General features: G+C 46.3%; 1 protein-coding gene across 1 annotated transcript; it reads right to left on the reverse strand.

Annotated features, from left to right (window-relative positions):
• Positions 1 to 69: 69 nt before the first annotated feature.
• GCNA (germ cell nuclear acidic peptidase) lies at positions 70 to 24,198 on the reverse strand. Its single transcript, XM_027836763.1, has 10 exons — positions 24,090 to 24,198; positions 19,836 to 19,887; positions 15,136 to 15,179; positions 14,650 to 14,713; positions 13,873 to 13,940; positions 7,843 to 8,005; positions 3,815 to 3,959; positions 2,349 to 2,490; positions 874 to 1,078; positions 70 to 633 (listed from the first exon to the last, which is right to left on the reverse strand). Exons 1-10 carry the CDS (start codon positions 24,130 to 24,132, stop codon positions 471 to 473), a joined length of 1,089 nt encoding a protein of 362 aa, XP_027692564.1. The 5' UTR covers positions 24,133 to 24,198; the 3' UTR covers positions 70 to 470.
• Positions 24,199 to 25,494: the final 1,296 nt, after the last annotated feature.

Below are 25,494 nucleotides of genomic sequence, written 5' to 3' on the forward strand. Positions count from 1 at the left end.
ATCAAACTAATCCTGGCTAAAATCCATGTTAAAATCACCACTTAAAATGCCCCAGTTGGGCCATCCTTGTTCTGGTTTTTCTGGGGCAGTCCCCCTTCTCCCTGCTTAGAGAGCTGTGGCTTTACCTCCTCTTAGCCATTTCACCCAAACGAGTTCAGCTCCCAACACTGTCAGAATCATGGGTCCGTGGAGGCAAAAGGAGAGGGCAGCTAGATATTTTCACAGCCACAATCCTGATGTTTCTTGGCCAATGACAGGAAATCACTACTCAAATGCACAGGATTCTAAATCAGCACTAAATTTTACATCAAACACATGAAAAAAATTTGAACAGTTCAATGTTATTTTTCCAGCTAATCCTCCCTAAATAAATTCTAGAAACAGCAATATTCTGATCCGTGGTTACCGTATCCTACTGGATGTCAGCATTTGTCACCTCTGTCTGGTGCAAATGAACCCTTTTTCCCTTATTAACAGCGGTGGTGGCTTACTGTCACACATGTGGCAGCTGGAGTGGGCTGAGTCTGACTAGATGTGCCAGCTCTCTGGGTGGGTGGGAGCAGTCTTAGAGACCCGTGGCACAGAGAACAGACTACACGACTGACATTCAGCGACTTGGAGTGCCGGCCAACCCTAAAATGGAAAAACAAGCAATCAGATCTTGGCAACAAAAGTGAGCACTGAGCAATTTGCCACAGAAGGGGACAAAAGGTGTGTATGGGGGTTGCGGGGGGTGGATGGAAAGAAAACTGAGAAACTGGTTTAAGTCTTCAACTGGCAGGGGGCCATACATCCTAAGGGTCTAAGAGGATTCAGTGTAGGATGGCCAATGAACAAAAGGGAAGGAGGGGAAGGCAACGGGACTCCTGTTACCTGGCTTTGCACTGAGCACACTCGTAAATAAACTTGTAGTGAATCTCGTAAGAGTGGCAGCGTTTCACCGCAGGCAGTTCTGGGTGCACCAACACAGATTTTTGGGCATAGATCTTCCAAAAGGGACCATGACAGTCTCTGACGCCATGAAACAGCCAGGTAGCCCCATGGCATAACTCATGAATCAAGGTGTCCCGGAGCCGGTCTGGGAAGAGAAACAAAGAAAAATCATGAGTACCTGAAACGTTCCTCCTGCCACCTGGAACTCACAATATTTCCTAAACTTTCTTCCACATGAAATATACATTTTATTCATACACACAATCAGCACTAAATATTTTCTTTTCAGCAGATGGAAAAATGAAATTTCAACCACTCCAACTCACTAATGAGCACCTCTCGGTCAGAGAGAGAACCTTAGATTCAAACATTCAATCAAAGCAACATGCATTTCTTAAGCTTCTACTGTGTGCAAAGCACTGGGGATACAAAGACAATCAATCAAACAATCTCACTTTCTGTGACTCGGTCAGTGTTCCCGACACTGTGAGAAGCCAATCTGAGCTGGGGGGGGCGGGGGCTGGCTGCCCAGCAAAGATTGCCTGGCTCTACCTGGGCCCTTGAAGACCAGAGAGAGGAAGGCAAGAGCCCAGGGAAGACCCCTCCATGTGCCTCTAGGCTTTCTTTGACCCTGCCCCCAGGCCTTCTCTAGGGCCAGTGCGCCCCTGCCTCTGCTGTACCTCTCCCCCAAGGGCCTTCTCCAGTTCAGGGAAGGGACCACTGTCTCCTGACTAGGTTTTAATACCTTCTCCTGCTCCTACTAAAGTGAGGACACTTCATGCATCAAAAGCTGCATCACCATGCTGCTACAAGGTTGGTCTTCAAGGGAGGGCCTCAGTCTAACCACATGCCTCCTTCCAGACCTGTCTCCAACCACAGATTGCTTGGGCTCATTGCTCACTAGCTGGCATACTCCTAGCCTCTTATTCGCTCCCCAGCTCAGAAACTGTGACCCATATACTGCCCCCCCACTGCCTCTGTGGGTGATGTACAAACCTCATTCCCCATCCCCAACTGTCCACCATCTTACTCTTATCCACCTTAACCTCACCTGACCAATGTGCCACTCCAGATCTGCCCACCCCTTGCACTGAGACCTGGCGCTCTCCTGTTGGCACCGCTTCCTTCCCTGCCCTTTCTAGTACTGGCTACATTTTCCTCTCACACTCATTGGCCATGGTGGAGTCACAATACTCCTTCCTTCCCCTTCCTCCCCCCCACTCCCACTCAGTGGGTCCAGTTTGAGTCGGCGAGGGCCTGGACTAAGGTGGGAACAACAGAGATGGAAAGGGATATAACAAAGGGACTGAGAACTAAGGAAGAAGGGACAAATCTTAGTGACTGAACAGAGTAGGAAGAATCCAAATGACACGGAGGTTTCAAGCCCAGGGGCCACAGACCACACTCCTCATTACCTGCAGAGTCACAGACTTTTTCAGAAAGCTCAATTCGGATACTGCGATTTGATGGTAGATCATCTTCCCTGCCTGAAAAATGGCAGAATCCCGCCGTTGTACGCATCTTTTTATTCCAGCTGATGCTCATTCTCTCTGGCAACTAAGGGCAAAGAACACATGAAGGCAGTCATGAGGTGTCCCTCCGCAGATCAGGAGTACCACGTTAGCACCCCACCCTCCTCTGACAGCCCAGTACCTTCCCTTAGCTACTAGAGTGAAAGCGCCTTTAGGGCAAAGCCTACCTCATTTTGTCTACTTTCTTCCTCCTGTTTGCTAATAAATGCTTCACAAATGCTTTCCATTCACTCATTCGTTCATTCACTCACTTTCCCCTAATCAAAAGGGTTCGTGACCAAAACAAGTGCAAAAAACCTGCCTGTCAGAGTGAAAGGCTAAGGCAGCACAGAGAACGTCTCCTCCCCCCTGCTCCCAAGAATGAATGTGGGCCCAGGGGACAAGAAGGATGAAGCTGCCCTGGTCACAGCCAGAGCAAAGGTGCCCCCTGGAGCTCACATGGAGCTAAGACACAAACACAGGTCAATAGATGAATAAGGACTTTGTAGAGAAGGCGATGGCAAACCGCTCCAGTATCTTTGCCAAGAAAACCCCAAAAGGGTTCACAAAGAGTCCAAAACATCTGGACAACAAGAACAAAATACAAGACTACGTGAGGTTCGACAAGTCAAGTGCCAACCACTTGGGAGGACTTGTAGAGGAGGGTGGGGTGGGGAAGGGAGAAGGGCAGGGGACAAGCTCACATCCGTACAACCCTTTCAGCCTTGCAAAGCACGTCTCATATATTAGCACATTTGATCCTGACACTAACCCTGGGAGGAAGGGTCTATCATCATCCCCATTTTACAGATGAGGATACTGAGGTTGAGAGAAATGTGGGGTGGGTTCAAATACAGGTTTTCCTGACTCCAAGTCCAACATGTTTCAAACCCAGTGACCATGACTACAAACCACCCCATCAGCAACGTGCTTTTTCCCCATTGAATTTCATTTTTCCATTAATAGGTATTTACTTGTTTTTCTCTCTCTCCCTAAATGCCATCAGTAATATGTTCCAGATTTTTGCAAGGAATCAAAGTTCAGCTTTCCCCGCCCCATCGTCCATGACTCCCCAACACACATCCCCAGACGTGTGCTCACGCAGGTCCCTGTGCCACCCTTCACACGCGCCGTGCTCATTTGGACCCATGCTCTCCATCTGCTCCTAGACTGTCCTTCCTCTACTGCGTCTCTCGAAACCCTATCCATCCACCAGGCCCCAGGCCAAGCCCTCCCTCCTTCCTTCCGAAAGCCTTCTCTGAGAAGTTCCTCCAAACCCCTTTGGCTGGAAGAACACGTGTGGTGCCGCCTGAGGACAGAAGTCCCACCTCCCCTCCCCCGGCACCTCTTTGCCAACCGACACACTCTACCTGCTTCCCGAAGATCGTGGCGTTATACAAGTGATAGAGCTTCCAAATCAACTCCTCCCTTTTCAGCTGAAAGTATTTCACATAATCTGATGCGGGACTGGAGAGCTCAGCCAGGAAGCAGCCAGCCACCTGGCATGTATTTATCCTGCAGAGACAAAACTCGCATCGGCGTTCAAGGGACAGAAAGCGTCGGCACGCGGGCCCCTCCGCACCCCAGATCCAATCGCTTGCGCTCCCCACAAACTCCCCAGACCCTTGACACCTCAAGCCTTGCCCAGAAGGAAACACTTAATAAATGTTAAGCTAAACGGAGAGAATGCAGAATGAAATGTTGGTTTTGAGGACGTGGCCAACGTGAGAAGGATCTACTTCGCTTGACTATGTATGTTTGTTTCAAGGGTCTCTTTTTGTTCCTCCCCCCCCCATGGAAAGGGGGCAAGGATAGGAGGAGATGGAAGGGAGAGAAAGTCGATTTTTAATGGAAGAAAATCAACGAAATGTGAAAAACCAAAACCAAAAGGATTGGTTTAACAGATAGGAAGAGAATCAGTACAAAGGCATAGAGATTCTGGTCTGAACAGACCATCTGGCTAGGCAGTCTGCATTAACAGGGTGCTACAAAAGCCTTAGTGCCATTTTTAGCTTTTGCAGCTTTTGGGGTATACCCCCATTAAAATACTTTACACAAACATCTAAAGAAATGATCGTGTCGTTACGGCTGTGAAACCTGGACTTCCGTTCAACTTAATAAGCATTCCTATTAACCTTTAGCAGGGCCATCACTTCCTTATCGATATACTAACACCCCCCCCCAACCAGACCCTAGAACCCAAGCAAAGCTCCCCGACTGAAATGGCACCATGCAAAGTGCTGGGGCCACAACGACAGGCAAAAACAGGGTCACACTCCCAACTGTTGTGCACACAGGAGAGGCGAAGAATGCACGGCAGCGGGGTGGATATTCAGTCAACAGCCATTTGGCAAACTGAAGTCGAACGACCATAAGCAAGGCCAAATTCCAGGACAATCTCAGGCCGGATGTCCCATGTAGCACCTGGCACTTCAAACAGCAACCACAATGTCAAGGTAGAGGAAGCAAGTTCTGGTCTCTCCCATTTAAGATCTCAGTCAGGGGTGGGGAACCTGCAGCCTGGAGGCCACACGTGGCCTTCTAGGTCCTCGGGTGCAGCCTTCTGAGTCCAAGTTTGACAGAACAAATCCTTTTATGAAGGGGATCTGTGCTGTGAAGTTTGGAGTCAGTCAAAGGGCCGCACTTGAGGACCTAGAGGGCCACACGTGGCCTCCAGGCCACAAGTTCCCCACCCCTGTCTTAGATCACAGGTTTAGAGCTAGAAGGGTCCTCCATTTTAGAGATGAGGAAACTGAGACACTGCGCAGTTAAGTGAGTTGCCCAAGCTACTGTTTGAGGCAGATTTCAAACTCAGATCTTTCTGACTCCAAATCTAGCCCTCTAAGCCTATCTGATGAGGTAACTTGCCCAAGGTCCCACAGTAGTTAAATGGAGGATTTGAACTCAAGTGCTTTAACTCTCCAGATTTCTTTCCCAACCTTTCATCAGCAGCCTTCTCATCCCGAAGAGCCCTCCTGCCCCTGTGGCTCTGTCCTCAGACTGGTCAATTCCTCCCAGACCCTCTGGTGGAAGGAAGGGCCCAGGCCGGTGTTCAGTACTTCATTCCTCCAGGATTCATTCTTGACCCACCTTGCCCCCACCACAACATCCACCCTTGCTTTCAACTTTCTTTTATGTGCTGTCTTTCCCCCGTTAGAATATAAGCTCCTTGAGGGCAGAGACTGCCTTTGCTTCTATTTGTAAACCCCAGCACTTAGTACAAAAGCCACTGGCACATTGCCTACGTGCTTGCTTGTTGACTCCAAATCCAATGGTCTTTCTCTACCACTGAGGTGTCAAACAACAGGCTGCCCAAACCAGATTAAAATGTAATTGGGAAATGGTGAACAAAACAAATAAAAACACAACACAGCAGAGATGGCAGGAATTTGTGGTTTTCTATGTCAACGTGCAGCCCCCAGGGATCCTTTTTGGTGTGAGTTTGACACCAACGATCCCCCAAGGCTCTCAGAGGCCTCAGCAGGTCCGTTTCAGTTCAGAATCTCTGATCACACTCTAGTCCTCTCTGGGAATGTGCCACTAGACTAGAGTTGTGCTCTCCAGCTTCCATTCCTCGGAAGCCGCCAATGGATTCAAGTCCTAGGATTCAAACAGGCCCTTTCTGATACTGCAGCTAGAACTCCAAAGGAGAAGGAAGCGAGAGAGGGGGCCAGGCAGGCCGGTGGCATGCAGCCGGGCAGGAGGAGGGAAGTGGGCCTGGTTACCTGAGAACTTCCCTTCTGGGTCTCTGTTCTCCATTTGTCAGATAACTTTACCCAAAACGCAGTCAAGCTATTTTCATTGTGTGTGTTTCCCTTTCTCCGTCAGTTAGGCATTCAAAAATCATTCATTAAGAGCTTATGAGATGCCAAGCGCTGGGGGTACAAAGAAAGGCCAAAACAGGTCCCTGCCTTGGAGGAGCTCACACTCTAATGAGGGAGACAATATGTGAACAAGTCCACACGTAAAAAGTAGGGAACTGTAAATTCCCAGAGAGAAGGCAAAGGAGAGGGAGAACCCCAGCGAAAGAGAAGAAGGATTGCAAGGCAGGGGCCCAGTTTGGAGATGAGGCCAGTCACTAGACTGGAGAATGCATGGAGAAGATTGGAAAAAGGGGAAAGGAGTCAGCTTATGGAGAGCTTGAAATGCTAAAGAGAACCTTTTCCATTTGATCCTGAAGTCACTAGAGTAGTCTGCGTAGGAAGCGATTTGACCAGAAAAGCAATTTGGCAGCTAAGTGGAGGATGGATTGGAGAGCTTCTTGAGGCAGGAAGACTGACCAGAAGTAATGGTCCAAGCACAAGGTGCAAGGGCTTGTACCGGAAAGGCAGCCATGGAAGTGGACAGGAGACGTCTATAGGAGATGCTGGGAAAATAGAAACAACTTGACAACAGATTTGCTCTATGGGGGTGAGTGCGAGAGGGAAGTCAAGGTTGCCAGTGACTGGGTGACTGGGAGAATGGCAATGCCCTCAGCTGTAACAGAAAAAGGAAGAGGAGGGAAGAATCTGGGGCTAAAGATAAGAAGTTCTGTTGTGTACACGTTGAGTTTGAGATTCCTATGGTTCAACCAAGTCAAGATGTTCAAAAGGCAAGACTGCTTCAAGAGAAAGTAGCTTAGGGTTAGGGAACCACCTGCATCAAGATGATAATTGAGCCATTTGGAGCTGATGAGATGACCAAGTGAGATGGTATTGAGTAGTGGTGTCAAATTCAAATAGAAACCGGGGTCACTTATCTGTACAAAAGGATCCCTGTGAGCCTGCTTGTTGACTTGGTTTTCAAATGTAATGTTAGCTATGTTTTATTCTATTTGTATTTATTTTGTTAAATATTTCCCAATTACATTTGAATGCAGTCCCAGTGGGAGCGGCAGGAGGTATGTTTGACAGCTCTGGTATAGAGGAAGAAAAGAAGAGGGCCCAAGACACCTCTGGTCAATGGGCATGACCTGGGTAAAGTAAATGATACCGAGGAGAAGAATCAGGAGAAATCAATGTCACAAAAACCTAGAGAAAAGAGAATATCCAGGAGAAGAGAGCAATTGGCGGTGTCAAAGGGCACAGAGAGGTCAAGGCTAAGGAGTTCTGGTCACCTCTTCTGAACCCTCATCTAGACACCAGTGGGTGGTCCAGATCCAGAGCTGAGGCAAGGTGCTGGGAAGACCCTGGAGAGGGGAGAAGGGAAGGGGCGAATCCCACCTGCCAGGAGCGCTCACTTGGGATTTCATCACACACGTCCTTGCATTGTTACCCGCTCCTGTGTAGTTCCACGTTCTCTCCTCCACTAGACCCTGAAGTCGACGGCAGAGACTGCGCCTTCCATCTCTGCACGTTAACACCCAGCATCCACAGGCCTCAGGACCTAGCAAGGCCCCGGATCACGATCAATCACATACCTTCTACCGCTTTTCGGAGCATCTGCGTAACTGGCTGATGTGACTGGGGGAGTCGACAAGGTAGGCATTAGCCCCGAAGCACCTGAAAAGCCGGGCGTGGGGGCCCCTGAATCCTGAACTGAGCTGGGAACATCCCTGGAAGGAGTCTTGAAGGCTTTCTTTTCTAAAAGTACAAACAAAACGGGCTAGAAAATTGCTGAGTAGAAAGAATGTCTGAATGGAGTAAGTTACCTTGCGCCCAGACAGCAGGCCACCAGCACCAAGGAGAGCCTGGAAGTCCAATCTGGAAGCGCCCATACCCAAATCTAGAGGGCGCCAAGCTCTATATTCCAAAGTACTCAAAAGCAGCTTGATTAGATTATGGCTGGAAGGGAACTCAAACTATTTACTCCGCCAGCCAGCCTCTTCTTCCCCCGTTTTGGAGACAGGAAACCGAGCCCCAGGGAGAGGAAGTGCCACGTCGGGACTCAGATTTAGAGCTGGAAGGGCCCGCGGAGGTCAACACCCTCATTGTAAAGATGCTCCATCTTTAAGGTCCAGGGAGGGGCAGGCGAGCGAGGCAGGTGAGGAGAAGCATCCTGTCGAGGCAGGTGAGGAGCAGCATCCTGTCGTAAGCCGGGCCACACACTGCTCAGTGTAAGCCCAAACTCAGGCAAATCTACACTCCAGGCTGCCGGTTACATTAACACAAGAGTGAGGGAGGGTTAGCACGCTGGCCTGTCATTTCCCCAGGACTTAAGCTTTTTGTTTCCTATCCTGGTGGTGTTAACAAGGGGAAAATGACTGTCATTCAACAACGATTGTCAATGACTGTACATCCACTAGCACTGATGAAGTGCCTACTGCGGGCCAGGCATGGTACCAAGCCCCAAGGATACAAAGTGAGCCAAAACAGCACAGAGTTGGCATCTGGAACTGGAATCTCCCCAGGAAAAAAAAAAAAAAAACCACCACCACCAAAATGCAGAGCACAGCAGAGTGCATCAAGAACTGGACTAGGAGACAGGAAGACTTGGGTTCAAATCCCGCCACGGATATTTATCGAGGTGACCGTAGGCAAGTCATCCAATCTCCTTGAAACTGAGTCTACTTCTCTGTAAAGTGGAGATAAGAAGAAGAGTCCCTGCTTCCCAAAGGTGTTATGAGGATCAAACGAGCTAACACCTGGAAAGCAAACCTGAAAGCGCTAGAGAAACGTGTGCTCTTATTCTAGCAGCTAACCGCTACTGCTCAGGTGTGGGAGCAGAGGTCAATTTGGCCAGCGAAGAGGCCTACCCAGAGGCAAGCCAACACTGACAAGGATCTTTCCCCAAATCGATTTCCAACTATCCTGCTACCTTTCAGGACCACTTGGAGACTCTTCCTTATCTAACCAAATTCCATTTTTGAAATGCCTCTGAAATTTGCTACTTTCTAGTTATGTGAAGATTCTAGGCTTTTTCGCCTTCAAGTCCTTCTAGAGGCCTTTCGTTTTTCTGGCATCTTTCCGAGACCCCTCTGGTAACAAACGGACGATCTAGAGTTCACAAAGCAACCCTAAAAAGAGCAAGCAGAGGAAATTGTGCGCTAGAGGCCTGGCCTTAGAGCCCTCTGCAAGGCAGAAATGAGGGAAACTGTGACCAACCAGGAAACCGCCTTAAAACAGAATGGACTGAGATCTATTGTGTCCCACCATTCCCTTACTGTAGCCTCGAATTCTCTCTTAATACAGTGAGGACCCTCAACCAGAAGAGCTGGCCATGTATTTCAATGGCTCTATGGAAGAGTCTGGAGGTGAGGGCACAGTAGCCCCTAACATGTGCTCATTGTCAGCTAAAATCTCACCTGAGTGTCAAATCTCAAAAACGGTATCTTGGCACTGGGGCTGAAAGGTGGTCTGTTGGCTCTTGAAGGAATGGAGAGGAATTTGAAATCTACACTAAGAAATCATTTTCAACAGCAGCTAGTCAGCAAACCAGGTCAGGGTAAAGCATACTCCACGACTTCAATGGGTACAGCCTCAAATATTTTTTCTGAGGGAAGAATCTTTTACCCAATTTGCAGACTGGCAAGTCATTCACAGAGCCAGGCTGGAGTACAAGCCATTGAACAGGACCCAGAGATTTGGTTCTGTAGACAAGTGCTGCCCCACATGGCACCTGCCACTGGGTCCTCCAAGGAGTCCGGTTATGATCTGACAGCACAATTTTGCTCCAGCTATCGAAATGCAAGAAAAAACTAAGATTCAAGAGAGGCCTTAACAGCAGATTTTGTAAACTTGGACAATAAGAAGTAAGTGCAGCGCCGCTGTCGGAGGTGTTACCATAGCCTTTGAAGATAGACACTCTGCCTTCCAAACAGCTAGGACTGGCAAGATTGAGAAACATCAGCTAGTCTGTCAGCATCTGGCTCAGGAAGGCTCCAGAGCAGATATACAGCCACACGTCCGGAGTCGGGGCCCTAAGAGGATGGGATTCAGCCAATGACACTGTGTTATCAAAATTAAAAACCAGTCTGAGGTGGGTGAGCCCGATGAAAAAGTACAGGACTTCATCAGATGCAGCAGGGACATATACATTGAACACAGACCAGGAATTAGGCAATTCTCCTGAGAAAAACATAGTGAGAAGCAATTGTGTCTATTTGTTTCTATACAGTGTACAATAGTGTTCTTTGTTTAGTTTTATGTCGCACTTCTCATAGTATTGGGGAACTGAAAAGACCATCCAGCTAGGAAGTAACTACAGAAATACCTATTATTTATAGTCACAAAATCCATTAAGAACATTCACTCATTTGTCCTTGGTGGAAGACCACCGAGTTGCCCCAAGCAATGTCTAAGAAGTCAGACTCACTGTCACTGTCAATTGCCTACTAACGTTGAAATTGGCAGACCTGTTTGTCACAACACAGGGCTAAGGGCTCAACAAGGAGCATATATATATCAGACATTGGAATATCCCCGATGGGGCCTCCGTTGGGTAAGGCACCCAAAATCCAGTCACCAAGAAAGCTTTCCTCCTTCAGGCCAAAAGTAACGGTACATTGGGTCACACACCGGGCTTGGGGTGGAGAGTGGCACAGAATGTTTCTACAGTTGGAAGGGACCTCAGAGATCATCTATTTCAACCTGCACCTGAACTGGAATTTCCTCTACAACATTCCCCCAAAATGGTCACTAACCTGCTTAAAAATTCTCTAGTGCTAGAGACCCCATAACCTCCTAAGGTATTCCATTCCATTTTTGGACAGCTCTGTTGAAAAAAAAAGTGCTCTGCTCTTTCCCAAAGAAGGTCGTGGTAGTGTAGGGCTTGGGAAAAAGAGACATGACATTTTTGTGGGATTCCAAACAAGATGCATATGCATTTAGACAGGAAACAATGTGTGTGGAGTATAAACAATGATAGATTCGTGCCAGCTCCAATCTCTCTGGGCCTCAGTTTCTTCAATCTATAAAATTAAGGTAATCAGTGTGAGTGGAATGGAAAAATCCATGTGCCGAGTGCTTTATAAACAATTTGCAACTATGCTTAAAAAGTCACTGGAGGAATTATGGGAAAGTAGGTATGTTAATGTTGTATACATTAATGCTGGTAGAACTGTGAACTGGTACAGCCATTCTGTAAGGCAATTCTGAAGTATGTCCCAACAGTCACTAAATCGTCTGTACTCTTTGACCCAGAAATACCTCTACTAGGCACAGACCCCAAAGAGATCAAAGAGGACAAAAAGGCGTATAGCAAAGAACTGGGAAATGAAGAGGGTACCATCAGTTGATGAATGACTGAACAAATCATGGTATATGAATGTGATGGAATATTATCATGCCATAAGAAATGGCAAAAGGCTGGTGTCAAAGAAACCTGGGAAGACTTGTACAAACCAATGCAAAGTAATGGGGGCAGAACCAGGAGAACAATTTCCACAACAACATATTGTAAGGACAAACAAGTGTGAAAGGGTCCCAAAGCTGGGCAGACCCTCTGGCACAGTGGTATCACTACCAGGCCCAGAGAGAGCAAAGAAAGAGAACGAGAACCAATGAGTACAAAAATATTTCTAGCAGTTCCTTTTGGTTACAGCCAAGACTTGAAAACTAAAGGGTTAAGCCCATCACTGAGGGAACAGCTGAACAAATGATGATATCTGGATGCAATGGAATAGTATTACACCATTAGAAATGGAAAAGGGGCAGCGAGGTGGCGCAGTGGATAGACAGAGCACCGGCCCTGAAGTCAGGAGGACCTGAGTTCAAATCCGGCCTCAGACCAAACACGTGACACTTATTAGCTGTGTGACCCTGGGCAAGTCACTTAACCCCAACTGCCTTAAAAAAAAGAAAAAAAGAAAAAGAAAAAGGGCAGTTTCAGAGAAACATGGAAAGACTGATCCAGGGTGAAGTGAGAAGAACCAGGAGAACAATTTCTGCAAAAATAGCAAAATAAAGAGAAAAAGCTTTAGGACTTAAAAATTCTGATCAAATGCAATGATCACCCACGATTCCAGAGGACTGATGGACTCGGGGTGGAAAATGAGACATATTTGTGGATGTGGCCAATGAGCTTTTCTTTTTTCTGACTTTTTTTTGTCCAGTTGTTACAGGAGTTTTTTTTTTCTTTCTTTTTTGTTTTCAATTTGGTGGGGGGGGGGGGGGGGGGAGTTAGGGGTAGGGCTGGCCTGGCTCCCAGGAAAAAAAAAAAAAAAAAAAGAAAAGAAAAAGAGGGTCATTGAATTTTTTTTTGAAAATTCAGAGAAGAGAATGGAAGAAAGGCCACAAAGGAAAAAAGATAATCAGAACAACTTTGAATGTTACGTGTTAGATGTGTCATGTACTTAAAAGGAAAAGCAAGCAGTATTTCACAAAGATTTGCAATTTCATCTACAAGCCTCTTTTTCTGTTCTACTTTGTATATTCAAATGCTCATTTTATTTGGAGATGGTTAAGTTCTTAATAAAAAAAATTAAATTCAGAAACACAAAAGGGACTTTTGCTATCATGAGAAACTTGAGTTCAGCAGCCTGGCTCCTCTCCTTCCTCTAAAGCTCCCAACGATGGCGAAGGGAAGAGTTCACGTCCAAACCCGGGACAGCAAGAATCACAGAAGAGAGAATGAACAATTTGCACAAACAAAACCAATGCAGTTAAAATGAAAAGGAAAATCATTAACTGGGAAAAAAAATTCTTGCAAGAAATTTCTCTGATAAAGGTCTCATACTCAAGATACATAAGAAATGGATTCAAATTTATAACAAAAGCCATTGTCTAACAGGTGGTTAAAGGATATGATCTTGCAACTCTCAAAGGAAGAAGTCCAAACTATCAACAAATATGAACCACATGAAAAAAATGCTTCAAATCACAAATATCAGAAAAACGCAAATTAAAGCAATTCTGAGGTTTCACATCACACCCATCAGACTGGAAAAGATGATAAAAAAAGGGAAAATGACAAATGTTGTTGGCAAGACTATAGGAAAACAGGCACACTTGTGCACTGTTGCTAGAGCTGTGTACTGGTGAGGTAGTTCTTGAAAACAATTTGGAACTATTCTCAAAAAGTCACTAACTAGGCCTACACTTTGCCCTCACAGAACTTATACTTTGACCCAGCAATATTACTATCAGGTCTAGATCTCAAAGAGATCAAAGAAAGAGAAAAAGGACCCATAAGTACAAAAATTATCTAGAGAACTCGTTTCATTATAGCAAAAAACTGGAAACTGAGGAAGTGTCTATCAAATTAAGACGACTGAACAAACTGTGGTACATGAATGTAATGGAAGAAAACTACACCAGAAGAAATGGCAAAGGAGAGTTTCAGAGAAACCTGGGAAGACTTGTTTGTTTGGAGCAGAGTACAACATATACACACAACATAGATATATTGTGTGGTGAAGGGGGCAGAGGATAATGGAGAAGCCCTGGTACTCTCCCACAGGGTGGCACCAGCGGTACTTCTGAGAAGCTCCGAGTGTCTGAGCGAGGACCTCAGCCTTTGCTGAGCCTGCTCTAAGTTGAGTGTGTCTAAGGAGGGTGTAGAGACTACTTGCCTTTGGGCTTTTCTCCAGATGCTTTTCTTTTCACCAGCTCACCAGTGGAGTTACCAGCTTCATCACATCTGCAAGGCAGTACAAATTGGTAAGGCAAAGAGGGGAGGGCAAGTTTCAGGACTAGTATGAATGTAAATGCAATTCTCCTTTAACCCAGTTATCCATAAGAGCCCAAAATTTATTGGCTATCCACAAACCAGTAATGCTGTCATAAGCTACTGAGTCAGTTCTCGGTGCAACACTTTAGGATGAACACTTACAGGATCTGGAAAAGGACAAGTGGGACAAGGAAAGGGACTCAAGATCATGCCCAGAAATCCCAGTTGAAAGAGCCAAGGATGTTTGGCCTGAAGAAGAGAAGACATGATCACTGTTTTCAAGTACGTGAAGGTCTGTCACATGAAGAGGCAGATTTAGGCCTAGTATAAGGAAAAACGTAGATTCCGAGATTCTGTTACTTCAGGAGGAGAGCCATTCGTTCAGTGTATCAGACTGTGGATTCTTTCAGGTATGGGTTACGACTCCTACACTATACTCTGCCCTTAAGGTGTGCATTATGAAACCACCTTAGAATCATGCAAGATTACAGCTGGAAGGGACTTGAGAGGTCAAGTCCAATTTCCTCATTCTCCACATGAGGAAGCCAAGGCCCAGGAAGAGAAAGTGACCTGCCCGAAGCCACAATGCTAGTAAATGTCTCAGGCTGGAGTCAAACCTCCAGCTTCCGAACCCCAAGTCTACTATACATGTCGCCCTTTCCATAATTCTCATACTCACTGGTCATTTCTCTCCTCCCAAGGTGAACAAGATGAGATCTTTGGAATTTTTACATGGGATAACACTAAATCATAAAAAAGGAAACATTAAGCATTAGAAAGCAGGTTACATTTTAAAAGTGACAGCTCAGCAAAATCGGGCTATGCAATAGCCAAAGACTCCTGGCACCGGAGAAGCCACATGGCCCAGCCTGGGGGAAGCTGTCTCTCACGTGCTGGTCCTCAGGAAAAGCAGAACAAAAGAAAGGTTAATGGACGCAGGAGCAAAAAGGAGAACAAAGCCAAGGAGAGCAAGACCCTTCAGAATGCTTCGTTCCTAACAATCCGGTTAATAAGCTTCACAGAGTTTATTAACTGAACTGGGGTGATGAAGCTGCACTCAGTGCATGCCAAATCTCTCCACCCGGCAGCTCAGCCTGATCTATGGTCACATTCTTCAAACCGTCGATGAAAATGTAAATTATAGTTTGGAATAAGTTGTACTTACCAGTTTCAAATTCTTCATCGCTACTAGACTCCAAAACTTTAGGACTGCAAAGATAAAAGGGAGGCATTAAAATAGGTGTTTATCTGCCTTCCAAGAGCGCCATCATATGCATTCAAAGGGATTATAAGCATCATTGTTCTGTGTCCAGAAATAAAAAAGGTTTCTGTGACAATCAAAATCATCCATCTTACTTCTCTCTGTCTCACTTGGTCAGAAAGTCTTTCCTTCTCCACAGATCTGACACGTAAAGTGTTCCATGCTCTCCTAGTTTGTTTATGGTATCATCCTTTATGTGTAACTCAACAACATCAAAACTGGGAGGGAGCTTTCATTTTGGCTTACTCTCACATTTTACAGAGGAGGAAACTGAGATATTGAGAGATGAAATGATGTGACCAGGGTCACATAACTACCAAGTAGCAGAGCCAGGAGTAGAACTCAAGTCTCGTGACCACAGGTGCTGAGCACCTTAAGCACAAACTTTCAGACCTGATAAGATTTTGACTTTATAATTTAGGCATTAAGTGCTTACAATGTGCCAGGCACCATGCCAAGTGTTGAGAATACAAAAACAAGCAAGAAGGAAGGCAGGAGTTCACATCCCAACGAGGAAGACAACACATCAAAGGAAGCTGAAAAGCCTGGTTGGGGGATGAGGAGTCCCAGAGGAGAGGAGCCTGGGGGGAATGAAGAGAAGGCCAGCCTGGAACAGGAATTCTAGGAGGAGCCCTCCACCCTGTAATAAAAATGTACTAATGCTCACGATGAGGCGGAAGACTAACAAATACTCAAATCGTCAACGACATCGCAACACGTCCAACAGAACTCATTCCCTTCCCCCTGAACTCTCCCCTTCTGCTTTCCCTTTTACTGTAGAGAAATCTAGAAAAGTAAATTGAATCCAGCCAGTGGAAGAAGCTGTATGATGTCCTGGTGCCAACACTCTAATAAAGGGAAAAGAAAGAAGTGTCCCTGAAGAATCTCAATCTCTTTAAAGGGTACTGAGGGAGCTAAGCAGGAAAGTTTGGGTCCTGGGGGTTGATTTGGTTTTATTCTGTGGTTTTGAAGAGGAGGAAGAAGAGAAGGTAAAAGCACAAATACACCAGTGTAGAAGGGAGGAAGAAGGGGTGGAATCTGTGATTTCTCAAAATCGGAGTACACGAAGAGAACATACAAACACAGAAGAAGGGTGGGAGGGAAGCAAGCGTTAGATGAACTTCTCACTCATGAAACAAAGGAGAATCAAACACACAGTTTGGTGGAAAAATGAAACAGGGAAACAAGCAGGGATGGGTTGGGTTGTTAAGAGAAGCAGAGAAAACAATTCAAATCCAAAGGAGCGCTTCAGAGGGCCTTTGAGACAATTGGGCATTGGCCAAGCACACTGTGGCCCAGAAATATGATGGAAGTGCTGCTGTGCTACAAGAAATGGTGAAAAAGAGATTTTCAGGGATTCCTGGTTTATATGAACTGACATGACATGACGTCAGCAGAAGCCAAAGGACACTTAAACACAGTAACAACCCTCCAACACCACAGGTGTTTAATCAGTGCTTACTGTCTTGACTTGTTAAAACCCAACGTTGGCAGGAAAACACATGCACGTTGCTGACTGCAATGCAAACTGATTGCAGTCTTTCTAGAAAGCAATTTGGAAATAGTTACCAAGAGCTGTAAAACTGGTCCTATCCATTTTCATGATGGGAAGTAATTATAAAGGAAAAAAATTTGTAAAAACATATTTGTGCCTATGTTGCTTAGAGTAGGGACGAAGTGGAAACAACGTAAATGGACAAGAACAGGGGAATGGCCAGACTGGTTTATCAATACAATGGGACACCATAGAGACACAGGAAAAGAAAAACACAGGGAATATACAGAAACATGGAAAACTCTACACTAAATAATGCAGAGTGAACAGAAGCGGAATGAGAACACTGCAGACAACCACGGCATTTAAACTAGAAAGCACAGACATGCATACGTGACTCTACATACAGCCATAAGGTACAGAAGACATCGTGTTGTTCATTATTGGAAAGTTGTCACTCTTGTCTGTGTATTTACTTTTTTTTGATTAAAAAAATAAGTCCTTTTTGATGAAAGCCCACGTAAAATACAAACCAGGCTCATTCCACACAAAGGAAAGCGAGAGGCAGCAGCAAACAGTGGCTGTGTCCAAACATGAGTTAAGTCAGTGAACTGCTCTGAGCCCCAGGTTCCCCCATGGGCAAAACTGGATACCCCAGTGGGTCCTGCTTACTTACAAAGCAGTTTTGAGGCTCAAATGAAATCACTGTCAAGCACCTGGTAACTCTTAACATGCTCTAGGAAGGCCAGTTAGCATCAACAGTTTTCCTAGAAATAAGCAGCCCAGGGCCTATTAATTATCCCCGCAAGGGTAAATGGGCTTCAGTGGAATCGGATCCTGGCATTAATTTACAGTTAAATCAAGGTGACCTTCACACAACAGGAGCAGCAGTGCTAGTAATGCCTTTTTTCCCCCCAATACTCCTTTGTCAGCCCTAGATATAGCTCACATTACATGTGTTCAGAAACCATGTGGTGGGTAGGTAAGTAACAACTCCCGTTCCAAGGTCTCAATCAGTTGGGTCTTAAACTGGTGAGATAACAGTACCCGAAGTGCAGTCATTAATGGACTGACATCAAACTGGAAGGAAGTTTCCAGCAAAATGCCCCACTTATCTGCCGTTGACCCTATACTATATGACATTTTTTATCAGTAATTTAGGATAAATTTAAGGTGTTACATTCAAAAATGTCCACTTTACAAATATCAGATGAGGGAGGAATGGTTAGAAAGCAGTTTGTCTGAAAAAGATATGGCTGTTTCAGAGATGAAAAGCTCAGTATCAGCCAAGAGTATGAAATGGCTATCAGAAAAGTTTAAATTGAGAAGCAGTTCAATGATTGAGATATCAGACCCACTACTCTCTGCCCTATTAAGACATCTGGGGGCAGCTAGGTGGCGCAGTGGATACAGCACCGGCCCTGAAGTCAGGAGGACCTGAGTTCAAATCCGGCCTCAGACCAAACACTTGACACCAGCTGTGTGACCCTGGGCAAGTCACTTAACCCCAATTGCCTAACCAAAAAAAAAAAAAAAAAAAAAAAAAGACATCTGGAACAGCTATAGATGTCTCTTTTAGGAAAGACACTGGTAAGCCATAGAGGCAGGCAGCCAGAGAAGGAGAACAGACCTGGCCAAAGTGTGCAAGCTCACAGTCAGCTTCCAAGATTAGTGCTCCATTTTATACCACAATGAGTCTAGTACTTTCAATCACTGTCAATTATTCCAACTAAGAGAGACAGGCAAAGGGCTGGACAACCCCAAATTACTGAGAGTCCCCAACCTGTTTTTTTGATTTTGTATTTAAATGCAAACGTCAGTGCCTGATTTTCTGGGAATTCACTTTAAAGTAATAAAGTCATAATGAGAATACTGTCCAATTTCCCTAGTTTGCTGTACCCCAACCTACTAGCCTGTCCTCACAGACTGATTAAAGGTTTATCCTCCTTCTGGTCTTTGGAAAGCTTAGGCCAGTGACTAAGGTTGGTCTCAATTTATGAGAATGTCAACAAAATGGTAATTAAGCAAATCAAAGGATAATAAACTTGAAAGTAATGTCAGCAAACGGTTGAGAGAGAGTTGCCTAACTTACCACAGGCATCAATAAAATATTTATTTCATCGACAATTCAGATGAAGGGCCCAAATTCACTTTCGAAATCAACAGCATCGAGGCAGCCAGGTGGCGGCACAATGGATAGAGCACCAGCCCTGAAGTCAGGGGGACCTGAGTTTGAATCCGGCCTCAGACCAAACACTTGACACTTACTAGCTGTGTGACCCTGGGCAAGTCACTTAACCCCAACTGTCTTTAAAAAAAAAAAAAAAAAATCAACAACATGTATTCATTATCTACAGTGGGGTGGGGAACCTTCGGCCTCAAGGCCACATGTGGCCCTCTAGGTCCTCAAGTGAGGCCCTCTGAATCCAAACTTCACAGAACAAATCCCCTTAATAAAAAGATCGGTTCTGTAAAACTTGGACTCAGTCAAAAGGCCTCCATGGACCTAGAGGGCTCCATGTGGCCTTGAGGCCAAAGGGTCCCCACCCCGACTACACTACATGCCAGGCTACAGTCTGGGAATCCAAAGACAAAAAAGAGCAGTTCTTGCCCTCAATGAGCTTACACTCCTCCGTGAGGAGAAACATTAGGGCTGTATTAGCCCCCACATTAGGGCTGTCTGCTCCTGGCTATGGTGTTCAGGGTCATGGTAGACAGTGCTTTGAACCTCTCAAATCAAGGTTTGGAATAATAGTCTTGATTACCCGCCAGTCTGGAGAAATAATCCTCAGCCGGTTCAATTGGAGGATTCTGAGCTGGAAGGGGCATCAGCAATCATCCAGCCCAATCCCTCAGAAAACCAAAGAGACTTCCTCGGAACCACACACATTAACAGAAGGTCAAATCCAGGCCCGAAGACTCCAAGCCCAGGGCTCTACCTACTCCAACACGCTGCCTCTGGCTCTTGCCAGGGTTGCCATTTTGAAACTCCTTGTTATTTTTCCCCTTGTTCTTAGGGGAAGTAACTGTTCGACTAGTTCTAACAAGTAAGAGCCAAACCACAGACACAAGCAGAACAGGAAACAAGAGCTTCCTGATGTCTCCTTACCTGGCACACTTCTGGTTCTGTCCTTCTTGTCCCTCCTCAGCAGTGCTCAGGTCTGTAGGAAAAAAACACCTTGTTTTAGGTGGTGATGGAAAGCCACGGGGAACAAGGAAGGGCAAAATAGTCAGAGCTGCCTCAGCACACCTCCTCACTGGGGACCTCCCTTTCATATCCCAATCCTACTACATTCATAATCCCTACTCATCTAAAAATTGGCAAAGGCATTCATATAAACAGGAACTTCTGGGACACTGCTCAAGTGACCGTCACCTGTTTGAGCCACGAGAAAAGTGGCTATCTACCATCTCCCCTCCCTTGACATGTTGGACTCACTATTCAACAAAAATTGCTGGGAAAACTGGAAAAAGTCTGGAAAAAATTAAAGACCAACATCTCATGCCATATAGCAAGATAAACTCTAAATAGATGCATGACTTAGATATAAAAAGTCATATCACACACTAAAAGAACAACAAAGAAAACACCTTTTGTTATAAGTGGAAAAGACGATTGAAGACAACAAAATGAACAATTTTGATTACACAGATTTACAAGTTAATGCAGAAGTAAAATCAATGTAGTTAAAATTATGAGGGAAAAGGTTATTTGGGGAAAATACCTTTGGAACATGTTTCTCTGATAAAGTCTCTTAACCAAGATATATAAGGAACCGATTCAAATGCATAAGAACAAGAACCATTTCCCAACTGACAAATGGTCAGAGGACATAAACAGGCAGCTCTCAAAGGAAGACATTCAAGCTATCAACAGCCATATGAAAAACGACCCAAATCACTAATAATTAGAATACAAATTAAAGCAACTTTAATATCTACCACATATTTATTCATCATATTAGCAAAGATGACAAAAAAGGAATATAGCAACATGGGAGGGGCTGCAGGAAAAAAGACACACTATTAGTAGAGCTGTGAATTGGTCCAGCCATTCTGGAAAGTAATTTGGAACCATGCCCATAAAATCACTAAACTGGGCATACACTTTGACCCAACCTTTAATTTAATTTAATTAATTTTAACACTAAATGAGATATACATTTTCCTACGTGGCCAATGTGGGGATTTGTTTTGTTTGACTTTGCAATTTTATTATAAAGGTTTTTTGTTTTGTTTTCCCCAAAGAAGGGGACAGGAGATATAGGTTTCCCACCCCTACTCCAGCTGCAGGAAAAAAGACACACTATTAGTGGAGCTGTGAATTGGTCCAGCCATTCTGGAAAGTAATTTGGAACCATGCCCATAAAATCACTAAACTGGGCATACACTTTGACCCAGTAGCCATTACTAGGTCTAGACCACAAAAAGATCAAAGAAAGAGGACCCACAAGTACAGACAACTCTTTTGGTAACTATACTACCAGAGGATAGCGTGAACAATTTATGGTACATGAACGGAATGTGATATTATTACAACCTGAGAGACGGCCAAACCTGGAAAGACTTGCATCAACTGATCGAACAGTGAAGTGAGCAGAAATAGGAGAACAATTTATACCATGCCAATAAACTTACGACAATTTACTTCGAAGGACTTAAGAATCAGTGAAATAGTCAAACAGAAGATTCCAGAGGACCAGTGATGAAGCATGCCCCCCCCACCTCTTAAAATTAAATGTTAATTTAAATGAGATTTAATTTTAATTTAATTAATTTTTAATTAATAAATTAATTTAAATTAATTTATTTTTATTTTTAATTTATTAATTTTAAATTAATTTAAATTAATAAAATTAATTTTTTTCAAATTTAATTTAATTTAATTAATTTTAACACTAAATGAGATATACATTTTCCTACGTGGCCAATGTGGGGATTTGTTTTGTTTGACTTTGCAATTTTATTATAAAGGTTTTTTGTTTTGTTTTCCCCAAAGAAGGGGACAGGAGATATAGGTTTCCCACCCCTACTCCAGCAAAAACAAAACAAAACCTGAAAACCAAAATGAAACAACGACAAGGAGGAAAGATTTAAAAGTTACAGGGTCAACTCATCTACTTAAAAATCAAGCTGTTCAGAAGAGTCACGGTACAGGTACAAGTCTATCCTTGGAGCAGCCCATCTTATGCTGGCTTTATGACCCTGAGCAAATGAACTGTCCTGTCGTGAAGATAGCTCAAAGAGTCCCTTTAAGAGAGATTACATTCCACCCAGCAAAACTGAGTATAATCCTTCAGGGTAAAAAATGGTCATTCAGTGAAATAGGGGACTTTCAAGCATTCTTGACGAAAAGAACAGAGCTGAATAGAAAATTTGACTTTCCAATATAAGACTCAAGTGGAACACGAAGAGGTAAACAGGAAAGAGAAATCATAAGAGACTTATTAAGGTTGAACTGTTTACATTCCTTCGTGGAAAAATGATATTTGTAACTAATGAGTCCTTTATCAGTATTAGGGTAGTGGGAGGGAAAAAAATTATATGTATGTATATAGATAGATAGATAGATAGATAGACAGACAGACAGACAGACAGAGGGCACAGGGTGAGTTGAAGATGAAGGGGTGATGATATCTGGAAAATAAAATTAAGGGGTGAGAGAGGATTATACTGGGAGAAGGAGAAAGGGAGAGGTAGAATGGGGTAAATTATCTCACATGAAACAGGCAAGAAAAGGCTTTTACGGTGGAGGGGAAGTAAGGGAAGGTGAGAGGGAATCTGATTGTCATAGGATTTGGCTTAAGGAGAGAATAACACACACACAATTGGGTATAGAAATCTATCTGACCCTACGGGAAAATGGGGGGAGAAGGGGACAGGAGCGAGGGCAGACTGGGGGAGGGGATAATCGGAGCAAACACGTCTGAGGAGGCACAGGGTCAAAAGACAGAATAGAATAAGGGGGGGGGGGGGGTGGGATAGGATGATGGGAAATAGACTCAGTTTTTCACAACATGGCTACTATGCAAGTGTTCTGCGTCACTACGCATCTGTAACCTGGAACGAGATGCTTGCCTTTTCAGGGAGGGTGGGAGGGTGGGTGGGGACGAAGGGAGAAAATCTGGAACCCAAAGTTTTAAAAACACGTGTTTAAAAAAAATTGTTTATAAAATCAAAAAAAAATTTCTAATGATAAAAAAAAAGAGAGAGATGCCATTCCAGCCACTAATGGGAAATGCAGGTGGCTGGGTGGTGCCCGGGGGCGGGGTGGGGGGCGTCTGGGGGCGATGGCGGGGATAACTGCTCCTTCCCAGAAGGAGGCGGCTCCTTTAGCATGAGAAGCCTTTTAAACCTTCTAAGAAGCGAATGTCGAAAACTATGTTTACGTGTAATTGGGCAAAATCACTATTTACAAAAAAAAAAAAAAAAAATGTTAAAACGAAACGCAAACGACGTGCAGACACACAAATAAACAGAAATGGTTAGATTCAGCCCCCCCCCACCCACCACGCCTTCTTTCCTCATACAACTAAGCTTAAGGGCACCCTCCGAAGTCGGGCGCCACGGCGTTACCGGCTTGGCTTGCCCTTCCTCCGTTCCTCTCTTCGTTCCTCACCCCCCCCCCCCCCGCCCCCCACCCGTCCCTAAGTCTCCGACCCAGCCCCGGCTGGCCTCCTCGCCATTCCTCGCACAAGCCACGCCGTCATCTCCAGACTCCGGGCATTTCCCTGGCCGCCCCCCCTTCTCATCCTCAGGCGCCTCGTGGCTCCCTTCTACAGGAAGCCTTTCCCGGTCCCCCCCAAACAGCCCCTCTCGGCGGCTTGTCTCAATTTATCGTCCGCAAGCCTTTCCGTAACCCCGACGCTGAGCACCGTGCCTGGCACACGGGGGGGCGCTTTACAAATGGTCTCTGACCGGTTTGCTGGGGAGGGGCCAAGGATTGCGGGACTAAGGAAGGAGGCGGAAAAGCGAGAGAGCCCCAAGTTCAAAAGCGAAGTCCCGGCGGGGAGGGGGAGACAAAGGGGGGGGACGGGGGCGGAGAGCACGAGGGGGGCCGGGGGGGCGGGGGGGACGAGGGGGGACCGGTGAGGGGGGGGGGGGGAGGACGGGGGGAGACGGGGAGCACGAGGTGGCATCGCTAGGCAACCGCGTCACCCCGCCCCTCTTCCCCCCACGGGGCCCTCCCTCCTTGCCCAGCTCAACCCCTAGCATCCCTCCCCACCAGCCACCGCCTCCGTCGCCTTTTCCCCTTCCACTCCAGCCCTCTCCCCGCTTTCTCCTTCCGTCCCTCCTCCCCCCAGCCAGGCCGGGCCCGCCCCACAGAGCCGGAAGGAGGGACGGCCTTCGCCTCCCTTCTCACCTTGCTCGGCTGTGTCAGCCTCCGCTCTCAACACCCGCGCCATGGCCCGGCGAACTGGGTCGACCCCGACCCCGAGGAGCGACCACTGTCCGCCTCGGGAAGGAGCTCGCCAACAGCCGTCTCCTCAGCAACCGAGCGTGCGACCGTTCGAATTTAGCGCGAGCTCAAGGCTCGTGCCACTTCCGGTAGCGCTGCCGGCTCGACCCACCCCCACTTCCGGCGCTCCTTCTCCCGAGCGGGCGGCCCTCTCAAATTTGGCGCGGGCGCCGGCCTCGTGCCACTTCCGGTAGCGCTGCCGGCTCGGCCCAGCCCCACTTCCGGTGCTCCTCCCGAGCGGGCGGCCCTCTCAAATTTGGCGCGGGCGCCGGCCTCGTGCCACTTCCGGCAGCGCCGCCGGCTCGGCCCAGCCCCACTTCCGGTGCCTCCTCGGATCGCATTTCCCCCGCCCCCTTTCCTCTGGGCGTCACTCTCCTCACTCTCCTCCCTCCCCCTCCCAGGACCGGGGAGGGAGGGCCTAGCACTCAACCCGAGCTTCCGCTGCCCCTAGTGCCCACCGCACCTTCCACTTCCGTTCGAGCCGGTGCAGCAAGCACCTGAGCCCGGGAGACCATACCAGGCAGCCCCTGCCTTCTCCTAGGGGCAGAGAGGGGCCAGCCGTCCCCTCAGCCACAACCCTAGGGCGACAGATTGCGGGAGAAGGGGGAAAGGGGGCGGGAACAGCAGAGCAGAGTGGAAGCCGGGGGGGGGGGGGGGGGGGGGGAAGCATTCGATGAGACCCCGGGGACGGGGGCGGGGGCACCTAAGTGGAATAAACTTCGTTATAGAGAGGCACTCATTAGAGAGTCCTGCAAGTACCAGGTCAAGGCCCCGGGAGCGAGGTACGCAGAGAAAGGCTAATGGTTAGTTACTAAAAGCGAAAGTGAAACTGAAGGCAGCCGAAAGTGGAAAGAGACGACCGGAAAAAAACCAGTTTGAGTATTACCTGGGCCAGTAGTTTATGGGGAGCGTTAACATTTCAAGGGACCCTTCTCGTAGTTTGTCACTTGCTCTGTCCGTTAAAAGGGACTATCCAGAATACCGTAGAAATCCTAGCTCTAGCGCCCAAAGTACAATTCCTTCATCTTTACAGATGAGGAAACAGCCCAGGAAGATTGATTTACTCACAACATTTCCAGACTCAAAAGAATTAAGTAAAATGCTTTATAAACCCTACAGCTTTTCTCCTGTTACGGGAGATGCGGGGGTGCTTCGAATGAGTCTGCTGTTTTCCACTGGCACTGCTGCTGTCATCTCTCCCTACCCCCCCAAAAAAGCCCTTTAGTTTTAGGTTACACCATCTGCTTGTACAGTTACCGATGTGAAATTCCGCTTCATTGTCTCAGATAGCGAGCTCCCTTAGCTCCAC

This window comes from Vombatus ursinus, unplaced genomic scaffold, assembly GCF_900497805.2.
Source record: "Vombatus ursinus unplaced genomic scaffold, bare-nosed wombat genome assembly UNPS02014819.1, whole genome shotgun sequence".
NCBI classification, from domain to species: domain Eukaryota; kingdom Metazoa; phylum Chordata; class Mammalia; order Diprotodontia; family Vombatidae; genus Vombatus; species Vombatus ursinus.

Coding starts and splice junctions, on each gene's coding strand:
- GCNA (XM_027836763.1), bottom strand. CDS start 24,132: ATGGCGCGGGTGTTGAGAGCGGAGGCTGACACAGCCGAGCAAG. Junction 14,714..15,135: donor CGATGAAGAATTTGAAACTG/GTAAGTACAACT, acceptor TTTATGATTTAG/TGTTATCCCATGTAAAAATT. Junction 8,006..13,872: donor ATCTGGAGAAAAGCCCAAAG/GCAAGTAGTCTC, acceptor TTGTACTTTTAG/AAAAGAAAGCCTTCAAGACT.